Raw genomic sequence first — 11,774 nt, 5'->3', positions numbered from 1 at the left:
AACTCAGTCGAGGGGTTCAAGAGAGGCCTGGATGTCTTCCTGGAGCAGAACAATATTGTATCATACAATTATTAGGTTCTGTAGAAGGACGTAGATCTGGGGATTTATTATGATGGAATATAGGCTGAACTGGATGGACAAATGTCTTTTTTCGGCCTTACTAACTATGTTACTATGTTACTATGTTACTATTAATAATAATAATCTGAGTATTATTTGTATTAATAATGTACAATATTAAGATTTATTATTATTATTATTATTATTAATAATAATAATAATAATCTGAGTTAAGTGACAAAAAAGTTGTGCCTTATTCACATTTCACCAATTCACTTCCCTCTGGGATACATTAGTATCAATTTGTCATTTTGGTAATCTAGTTTGGTAAATATATGAGGAAATATAAGAGAATCCATTCTCCAGTTACATTGTAAAGAGCAGCGACTCAAAAATCTAAATCTAAAAGCTAAAATGAAGGTAAAACCTGCGTCGGTGTAAAGTTCTGTCCATACAATGTGCACAGGCAGCGGATTTTGTGTTGAGGATTTCCTGGAGTAAAAGCCATTAACAAACTGCGGGTAAAATCTGCAGCATAAATTGACGGTGACTTTATGCTGTCGAGGTCACCGGTGGCACCAATGTAGGGCGTATCCGCACATTAATAGGGTAAACACATGAAAACTTATTCTCCAAAAACGTGATTAGTGCTAAAAAGTAATAATTTCTAAAAACCATCAGTAAGAAAACAGAACATAGAACAATCAGGTCTTCTGCTCGGTTGGCCATGAAAGATATCGAATCAACTCGTTACAGAAATCAGCTCAAGGAATCGGGTTCCCGATTTCACATTTCACTTTCCGCTTCGTGACGTTGTGCCGGGATATAGCCATTAGTGTGGACTAAAGTGGAACTGTTCCTATCTGGGTCATTACCAGCTTTGGTGGAATTGTTGGTCTCACGTCCTCCAAGAAAAGATGAGCATGCAGGGATCCTTCTGCCAAGACAATGAAACGTTTAGGGTGTCAAATAAAAAGTTTCCAAATTTATATAAAAACTTCCCCAATGATTATACTCCTGATCTCAGTGTATCAACTACTAGGGTGTGGGCATTTCCAATAATATTTGCCCTCACAGAAGCTCCTGATATAATGTAGGTACTATGGATTCCTCCTGCACGTTCCTCACCCTGCCTTCTGAACTCATCATTCACTCCAATGAAGATGAAATCTGTCTGGGTCAAAACAAGATGCTAGCTCACTTAGGGATCAGATTGTAGCTGCTCATTGAATTTTATGGAGAGATAGAAGCAGAACGGCGGATCACTGATGTTTTGGGGATGTGTGAGCTTCAAAGGCACATGAAACTTGGTCAAAGATGAAGGAAAGATGAATGCAGCATGTTATCAGCAAATACTGGAGGCAAATTTACAATCATCAGCCCGGAAGATGCGCATGGGACGTACTTGGACATTCCAACATGACAACGATCCAAAACACAAGGCCAAGTCGATCTGTCATTGGCTACAGCAGAACAAAGTGAAGGTTCTGGAGTGGCCATCTCAGTCTCCTGACCTCAATATCATTGAGCCTGGGGAGATCTCAAGAGCACAGTTCATGCTAGACAGCCCAGGAATTTACAGGAACCGGAAGCTTTTTGCCAAGAAGAGTGGGCAGCTTTATCATCTGAGAAAATAAAGAACCTCATCCACAACTACCACAAAAGACCTCAAGCTGTCATTGATGTTAGAGGGGGCAATACACGGTATTAAGAAATGGGGGATGTGAACTATTGATCAGGGACATTTGGATGTTTTGGGTTATCATTATAATTTTAAAAGAGAAAACACAGTAGTTTGACAATAAATGGCTTTACCCAACCACTAACCATGATTGGAGAAAAAGTTTTGGTGTTAATCATTCATATTCTCTGAAAAAAAGGCCAAGAAAGCAAAAATTCTGCCGGGGTATGTAAACTTTTGAGCACAACTTTATATTTTCTCTTGTTTAGTTAGGAGTAGATTTCATTGTGGATATCTCTGCAGGAGAGAAACTACAAGACATCCACAGTGGGGATCCTAACAAAACATAGCCTTGCACTTTATCATCTGGGACAGTTACAATGTAACTTCTCTCTGACTTTAGTCTTTCTTTAAGACATTTTATATTAACTTAATTCTGCGGTGTGGAGTTTCAATTTACGATTTGATTTAGTGTCAAATTTGTTAATTACCTTCCAATTTCTTGTCGGTATTTGTACGATAAAAAGATTGAAATCAGAAGAACAACTCCAAAAAAACTTCCGACTCCGATTCCGACTCTGACTTCGACTGCAATCTTCACAGTCCGGTTTTGGCCTTCATTAGACGACTGCAATGAGCTGCCAGAAGAATTGGTGAATCGGGATCTCTTCTCCATCACTATTAGTTCTTTCTCCATCCCTGAAGAATAAATGTAGCATTTAATGGTGCAATAAAGGTGGCTACATTTTACAGCCTCAAAAACATCAGCACATGGCCAACACATTCCCCTTCTGAAATACTCTGCTCCTACATGTATGTAACTCTCAGTCTGTGACTTCTCACTGGGTTAGTGCAATCTTCATCTGAAATACTAGGAACCTACTTCTTTCACTACGTAATGATGTTTCTAGATGGCCAATAATTGGGAATGCTTGCTCCGGAGTATTAAGACATCTAAAAAGGTCATCAATCACCCAACAAATGAACAAAACACTCGCTCATCAGGTAAGATGATTTTGACAAAGTTTAAGGATCATTGTTTTCTGTAGCAGATTGCACAGTGCGTACATGTGCTGCCAAGAACAAGGTACTTGGATGTAAATGTTTATTTTTAATACTGACTTTATCTAACTAATATTGTGGTTTCTGTATGGTCCGCAGTTTGATTATGGCTAGTAACAAGAACTCCCAGCATCTCCTTCCCATTGTTAAGAACATACTGGGAGTTGTAGGTTCATGCAATACACATGTATATGTCAAGGGCTTAACTGACATTGCAATTGATAAGGTATATGAAGATTAGTTCAATATTTATGTACTGATGGTGGTTCTGGTGATGTATTTTTGTATTAATGGTGGTTCTGGTGCTGTATTAATGTAATGATGATGGTTCTGTTGCTACATTTTTGTACTGATGATGGTTCTAGTGCTGCATTCATGTACTGATGATGTTTATGGCGCTGCATTTGTGTACTGATGATGTTTATGGTGCTGCATTTATGTACTGATGGTGGTTCTGGTGCTGCATTCATGTACTGATGATGTTTATGGTGCTGCATTTGTGTACTGATGATGTTTATGGTGCTTCATTTATGTACTGATGATGTTTATGGTGCTTCATTTATGTACTGATGATGTTTATGGTGCTTCATTTATGTACTGATGGTGGTTCTGGTGATGTATTCATGTGCTTATGATGGTTCTGGCACTATGTTAATACATAAATGTTGGTTCTGGTGATGTATTCATTTACTGATGATGGTTCTCGTGCTATTTTAAATGTACTAATGGTGGTTCTGGTAATGTATTCATGTACTGATATTGGGGATGATTCTGTATTTCTGTGCTGAGCATACTTATGATGCTGATAATGATTTTTTAGCAAATATACTCAAGTTCCCCCTGAAGTGATTATTAGATATGCTAAAGTTAACTACATCAAGTTTTGCAACATTTTGTAAAGTGCACAACTTTCGTGTGCAAATAAGTTGCAAATAAGTTTAAAGACAAAAATAGACAATTTTTGTCTGTGAAAAATTCATAATTAACTTGCACCATTTTGAAAATTTTTTTGCAAAAAATGGCAACAAAAACCACAAGATAAAAAGTAAAAGTAACTTATAAAAACCTCATCTCACCTCCACCATTTGCTAATAGATATTTTCCATTCAAGATACTTCCATATTCCAGTCTCAAAGTCTGTATCCCTAGGTCTTTGGTAAATACTTCTATATCTGTTTCATTTTCCACAAAAACCAGCCATTCCCATTTTGAACAATTGTGGAAATGTGGAGTCTTGTCAAATTTTAGTTCACATCCTTCAGAATTCCGCTCCTCTTCATTATTAAGGGTCAGAAGTTGATTGGATAGGGGTTCATCCGGAGAACTGAAACGGAACTTCTGCCATTCTGGTGGCTTCTGTAAATCTGCAAACAAACATTAAGGATGGTAACGGAATACATGACCGTTTGCTACAATGTATGCGCATCATGAATCATATCCCATGACAACACTTCTTGTCACTGTCTCCCAACAGGTAATATTTATCTTTCCGACATTGGACCTTCCAAACTATCACATCAGTACATTTTTTTTTTACAGTGTTGTTGGTTTCTACATGTATCTTATGAGGTTGAGATTAGCAAATTGATTCTAAACTAATCAAATTAATCTAGAATTTACCAAAATATTGTGGACCCATGCAAAATTGAATTTTGAGGAGCCACCATATTGCTGAATTCTGAGAGATGAAAAGGGGTTACAAAACAATAAATTATTACAGACGCCTCTCCCTGGCCTTCCCTTTACCTGTCCCACCACTGCCATTCCTCGCCTGTCCCACCACTGCCATTCCTCGCCTGTTCCACCACTGCCATTCCTCGCCTGTCCCACCACTGTCATTCCTCGCCTGTCCCACCACTGTCATTCCTCGCCTGTCCCACCACTGCCATTCCTCGCCAGTCCCACCACTGCCATTCCTCGCCTGTCCCACCACTGCCATTCCTCGCCTGTCCCACCACTGCCATTCCTCGCCAGTCCCACCACTGCCATTCCTCGCCTGTCCCACCACTGCCATTCCTCGCCAGTCCCACCACTGCCATTCCTCGCCTGTCCCACCACTGCCATTCCTCACCTGTCCCACCACTGCCATTCCTCGCCAGTCCCACCACTGCCATTCCTCGCCTGTCCCACCACTGCCATTCCTCGCCTGTCCCACCACTGCCATTCCTCGCCTGTCCCACCACTGCCATTCCTCGCCTGTCCCACCACTGCCATTCCTCGCCTGTCCCACCACTGCCATTCCTCGCCTGTCCCACCACTGCCATTCCTCGCCTGTCCCACCACTGCCATTCCTCGCCTGTCCCACCACTGCCATTCCTCGCCTGTCCCCCCAATCGGTAGCTCTTTCTTCTTCTACATTCAGGTTTTCCAGAGGGTGATGCGACCTCTGACTGTGCCCCTCTCTGTCAAATGATTTTCGGCAATGATATGACATTACAGCGTAAGACCTAGTCAGCGGTGATGCCTGCTGGAGGACCGAGACGGAATACAAGAAGGAAGAGGAGCTGATCGGGGCGGTGGATTGGCAGCAAGTCAGGTAGAGGAGGTGTGTATAAATATTTATTTTGTTAACCCCTCCCGGACAGATTGAATTTGCACTTTATTGGATTACTCTAATTGGAATGCCTTATGAATGAATAAGAAACAGGAAATAGAAGGGTAAGATGTGTTGTCAGGTTGTCACTGGCACAGAAGTTCTTCTTGTATGAAGTCTGTAATCATTTCACTCTGGATGTTCATATACACGGCTTAAAAAATGTAGGGCACAAGTTCATAGCACAATATAACCCCAAGTCCCTGACTATTGATCTGTCCATTTAGGAAGTAGAAGCAATTGGAATCAGACAACATGATGACTCTCCAAAAGTGAACATTTCAGGTGGTGGCCACAGACAGTTCCCGTCTACTTCTCCTTCCTGACTGACACGTGTCTAGCTTCACATTTTTCTTGTGTCCTTGTCACTTGGTAGCATGAAGCCTTATGACATGGCTCACTTTTGGGATTTGGGATTTCTGGCTGTGGGTCGGTTTCTCTCTCTGCTGGACCACAGCCTGTGCTGTCTCTGTCCAACTGCCAATGATGCTCTTGTCTTTGCTTTACTTTGTTGCTTCTGTGCAGATGTTTTCGCTTCCTCATTTGGTTTGTCAGGATCCAGGTTGGGGTTTGCTTCTTGCTTTTTCCACGGCCTGGTTATGGTAGGGTTAACCTTTCCTGGTCTCTCTTTGGTTGGTGGGTGGCTATTTATTGGTGCCATTTCTGGTAGCACTTGTCAGTGATGGTTCCAGTCTCTGGCTTGAGCAGCTGACCCGTATACCCTAGTGATTCTTCTGCCTCTGACTACCCGTATTTGTGCCTGACCCATTACCTATCCCTGACTTAGTGTGTGTTTGGTTCCCTCGGTGTATGACACGGCTTGAATTCTGAACCCTGTCTCCAGCTTTCCGTCTCTGTTACTACATTTCCTGTCTGGCTTTGACTCTTTGGCTCGTACCCCGACTATGTTTTCTGTTTCACGTTTTGGATCCAGCGTTCCCGTCTGGTTCCGATTTCTGTCTTGTCTCTGACCACACGCATTGCTGTGACCTCTGGTACTTCGTCTTCCTGTTTGTTGCTGACCAGGGTCAGGTTAGGGATTATCTAGTCTGTATAGGAGCCTGAGGTGTGCAGGCTTAACATCTCCCATGGTTTGTTAATGCCGGTGTGAGTTCTAAGGCCCAGTCATAACACCATCCATGTAGCCCATTCAGGTAGTCGTTCAGGTCTTCCAGGGTGGTACAAACTCATAACATAGTCTCAAGATCATGGAACAGATATCAGGACAAGAACCAGAGAGGGCCGTAGAAGGTATGAACTGGCATCTGCTCCTTTTTGCAAGGAGAAACAAGAGAAACATGTCAAGAGCCCTAAAAATTGACATCCGGAGGCAATTGGTGACCAGTCAAAGTCCATGAGACAGGCATGAGGACACATGTCTTCTACTGGGACCTGTGCTCAGAGGCTTGCACTATACTGCTTGAATATTAGGATACTTTCATATTGCGTTCCAGCACCAATTTGGTGGTCCCGTTGGGGTTTACTTCTGACCCCCTCGTAAAAGGGTATTCTGACGTATGCGCCAATGGGGTCAAAGACCATAATGGTGCTGACCAAGTCAACGTGTGCTCTAACATGCAGCATTTTCGGCCGTATACGCCATCTGGAGGAACACCCTCAGACGTAGTGGATTGGGTCTGGGTGTCCACCTCCAGTAGGCGCATACGGCCGAAAATGATGCACTTTCATTTTGCCAACACCATTATAGTCTACGGCCCTTTCTACACGATGGAACGCAATGTGAAAAACCCTTATTCTCCATAAAACGCCAGAATCGGCAGACCAGTTCTCTTCACAGATGGGAACATGTTCACACTGAGCACATGTCATAGACAGGAACGAGCCTGAAGGTACCACAGATAATGTTTGGTTTGGCAGTGGGTCAGGAATGATCCGAGGAGGAATCTTCTTGGAGCGTTGTACAAACCTCCACTTGATAGCCATTGGTATCCTGACTGCTGTTAGGTCCCAAGATGACATCGTCGGGGGCCCACATCCTTTATGACCCAAAGGCCACATTGTCTGATTGAAACAACCCCGTCGGCCACAATACAACATCATAAACAGCACAACATGAATATCTGATAGGTTCTGGTTCCATTTTTAGGATTCCCACCTCTCAGGAGGATAGAAGTCCTCTCCTCTCCCATCCACAGTCAGCTTTCTCCACTCTAGTTTGTGTGAGTCGCTGACATAGGCAACTGTGTAGCATGTGTGAGATTCCATATGAGATCTACGTGTAACATTAATTTTGTTGATCATTGAAAAATGAAATGTGAATAGATCAGATCTGCATTTACCTTCTGGTGATGTTGAAGCCATACAACCACAGAAATAGATTAGAAGAACCACAAGTGCCACACTGAAGTCTGTCAACAAAAAGAACAAGACTCGGTTATACAGAATGATAGATACATGTATGAACTTAAATGGTCCCTGTCGTTTCAACAAACTCTGCAATAATTTGAGCAAATGCAAGAAACAGGAATAATATGTTATCTTCTAAAAGTACTTCATTCTCCAGAGTGACAAAGGCAACAAACCCTTCTGAAGCTATATAGTAAGTGTTTTATTTCACCCCAGAGTTGCACTCACAGCTACACTGCTCAGTACTTCTGTTTAATGTCCCTCATATTGCTGCTTTTTAGTAAGTGTTTTATATATCACCCCAGCGCTGGATTAATGGCTACATTGCTCAGTTTGGCTGTATAATTTCCTCTATGCTGCTGATTTTTAGTAAGTATTTTATATATCACCCCAGAGATGGATTCACATATACAGTGCTTAGTTTGGCTGTATGTCCTCTATGCTGCTGTTTTTTCAGTAAGTGTTTTATATATCACCCCCAGCGCAGGATTCACAGCTACAGTGCTCCATTTGGCTGTATAATGTCCTCTATGCTGCTGCTTTTTAGTAAGTATTTTATATATCACCCAGAGATGGATTCACAGATACAGTGCTCAGTTTGGCTGTATAATGTCCTCTGTGCTGCTGTTTTTTTAGTAAAGTGTTTTATATCACCCCAATGCTGGATTCATAGCTACACTGCTCAATGCTGCAGTCCTCCGTGCTCCTGCTGCTTCTGAACATATAGTACATAGACACAGGAGAGCAGGAACTTCTCATGTCTGTGTATGGGAGACATCATAGCAGTTAGTCTCTACCCACTAGCTCAGAGACAACTGAAAATTAGAGCTAGAGACTGCAGGTGAAAAATGTAGGATACAAGTCATATAATGGCCATAAATAATTGTATTCCTCATGTGCACACATGACAGCAAAGCCTGAAGAGTCACCTGAGAGAACAAGTATGCTCCCGATCCTTTGTGGGACAGTTGGGAATCCCCCATACAAATTAGCGTTTGGTCAATTTTGTATAGGGGCCATAATGAACACTCTACAGCTGTAATGATGCAATATTTTTTTAGCCCTCATTAATAACACTATTTCAGGCCTTTTTCTCACTTATTTCCTGCATTTCCACCAGCATTTTCCTTTATAGGCTCTCTTTCCTAAGTTGCAATGGACTCTGAACTGACTGGGAGAGACAAGTTACTATAATGTCTTCTATATAACCACATACAGACCTGAGGGCTTCCTGCTCTTCATTCCTTAGTTAACAGGCAGACATAAGCATCAAAGAGATTAAAAAAACTGAGCTGTGTGGATGTGAATCCAGCTCTAGGGTAAAGAACAAGACTTGATAGACAGCACAGACAGCAAACCACTCTATTTCTGTGTCTCTTGGACCTGAGGAATTCCTGCTCTTAATTCCTTAGTTAACAAGCAGACATAAGCATCAAAGAGATTAAAAAACTGAGCTGTGTGGATGTGAATCCAGCTCTAGGGTAAAATACAAGACTTGATAGACAGCACAGACAGCAAAGCACTCTCTTTCTGTGTCTCTTGGACCTGAGGGCTTCCTGCTCTTAATTCCTCAGTTAACATGCAGACATAAGCATCAAAGAGATTAAAAAACTGAGCTGTGTGGATGTGAATCCAGCTCTAGGGTAAAGAACAAGACTTGATAGACAGCAAAACACTCTCTTTCTGTGTCTCTTGGACCCGAGGGCTTCCTGCTCTTAATTCCTTAGTTAACATACAGACAGAAGCCTGGAAAAGATTAAACAACTGAGCTGTGTGGATGTGAGTCCAGCTCTAGGGTAAAGTACAAGACTTGATAGAGCAAAGCACTATCTTTCTGTGTCTCTTTTTCACTCTGCTCCTCACTCATCCTGCCTTTTTTCTCTTCACAGTGAATAATAGATGTATTGTGACACCTCACTGTGCTGGCAGCCCCTTTTGTCTTGAGGACCATGTAGATAAACAGTTTTTTTAAGGATGGGAAAAATTGTTACATAAAAGATGTTCTCCTTTCCTAAGATATTATATTTATTTAGGGCTATCTCATTTACTGTACCACAAAAGTTTATTAGTAGACTTTATTAAATAAATTAATCTGGAATAAAATAAGAAAAATTATCGTGATGAAAAATAAAGAAAGAGGAATCTTGAATCTTTCGAATACAATTGGATACAAAAATAATATAACTCGGATTGATGCTGGAACTTTTTCCAATGATAACTAACCACCGCTTCACTTTTACTCAACCACATTACTCAGCGCTCTCAATCACTTCCTCAGCGTCCCACATTGTCTACAACTTTTTTTGGCTGGGAGAAAATTGGCCACATATCCCAAATTCAAAAGCATAAAAAAATTCCGCCCCCCCCAAAAAAAAAAAAAAAAAATTATATAAAATACATTTTATTAAATATGTACAGAAAAACCCTACACATATTAGGTATCTATACGACTGAAATAATCTGGCATGAAATATGAACAGATATTAAATTTAGTCCTGATCATTATGTCCCACTCCCGAACTCCACCAACAGGTGGCGCTAGAGACTTTTCCAGCAATCTTAAATTCCGCGCATTCTTTTACCGCTCTCCTGTAATGTACAGGGAGCTTAGGGTGACAATAATTCTAGATGCTTCTCCTCAACTTTTTCACAGACAATCAGCGCAGAGTAGTAATAATAATAATAATAATAATAATAATAATAATAATAATAATAATTGCCATAATTGCTATATATTATCCTATAATCACTTTATAATACCTCCATGCTTTCTATAAATAATACAATAAATTCTAACAAAAAAAATAAAAATACAGTGCGGAATGATGAGCCGGACTCTGCTACCTTTGTAACTAATCAGAAAAAAAGCAAAATGCAATGCAACAATGTATCACGTCCAACGTGCAACATTAGAAAGTAAACAAATAAATATAAAGACGTTACCCATCAGATTCCTCCAGAGGTGATGGGCAGCGGGGGGCACCTTGCCCTCTTTGTGGCACTTCTACTCTCTTCTTCACACCTTCCTTTGCCGGTCACAACTTCTTCTTTAATGTGAGTCTCACCGCGCCGCCGTGTAATAAGGAGCCGCGGATGAATGAGAAGAAAGCGACGAGCTGCTGCTTATGTAGCCGAGACGGAATATGCAGCGCAGATAAGGAAGTGACTTTAGAACGTGATTCCTCCGGCTATTAATCCTCCCATATAGGTGTGAACATTCAACAAGTACGTCCCTGTATAGAAAAAAGAATCAGTTTGCTATATATCTATCTATCTATCTATATATATATTATATATATGAGAGCCGCGGACAGCATGGCATTCCGATCGTGCTCTGATATATACGGCTGTATGACCGCGCACTTCTGCTGAGAAATATTATATTCTGAGACTTTGGCGGAACTGAAGACATTAATCCCTTTGCTTATTGTGGCGCAAGTCTCGTCTTCTCGCCAGCACCTAGCCTTCATGTCTCCCTACAGTCTAGTGGCCTTAATAATGGAGAGGCGTCAATAAGAACCGATCCAATACTGATCCTACAGTACCAGAAAAGTCCCGAGTGAATCAACCACAGGGCATGCTGGGATTTGTAGTCCTTACAGTATCAACCACAGGGCATGCTGGGATTTGTAGTCCTTACAGTATCAACCACAGGGCATGCTGGGATTTGCAGTCCTTATAGTATCAACCACAGGGCATGCTGGGATTTGCAGTCCTTACAGTATCAACCACAGGGCATGCTGGGATTTGCAGTCCTTACAGTATCAACCACAGGGCATGCTGGGATTTGCAGTCCTTACAGTATCAACCACAGGGCATGCTGGGATTTGCAGTCCTTACAGTATCAACCACAGGGCATGCTGGGATTTGCAGTCCTTACAGTATCAACCACAGGGCATGCTGGGATTTGCAGTCCTTACAGTATCAACCACAGGGCATGCTGGGATTTGCAGTCCTTACAGTATCAACCACAGGGCATGCTGGGATTTGCAGTCCTTACAGTATCAACCA

The 11,774-nt window shown here is 41.6% G+C and overlaps 1 protein-coding gene across 1 annotated transcript; it reads right to left on the bottom strand.

Annotated features, from left to right (window-relative positions):
- Positions 1-211: 211 nt before the first annotated feature.
- On the bottom strand, positions 212-10,779 carry LOC138651315 (uncharacterized). The gene is made up of 5 exons (XM_069741408.1): positions 10,707-10,779; positions 7,697-7,765; positions 3,880-4,167; positions 2,233-2,440; positions 212-997 (listed from the first exon to the last, which is right to left on the bottom strand). The coding sequence occupies exons 1-5, from the start codon at positions 10,708-10,710 to the stop codon at positions 847-849; spliced, it is 720 nt and encodes a 239-aa protein (XP_069597509.1). The 5' UTR covers positions 10,711-10,779; the 3' UTR covers positions 212-846.
- Positions 10,780-11,774: the final 995 nt, after the last annotated feature.

The sequence above is a fragment of the Ranitomeya imitator genome, chromosome 10 (assembly GCF_032444005.1).
Source record: "Ranitomeya imitator isolate aRanImi1 chromosome 10, aRanImi1.pri, whole genome shotgun sequence".
Lineage (NCBI taxonomy): Eukaryota > Metazoa > Chordata > Amphibia > Anura > Dendrobatidae > Ranitomeya > Ranitomeya imitator.
This window is presented reverse-complemented; position numbering and strand designations above follow the sequence as displayed.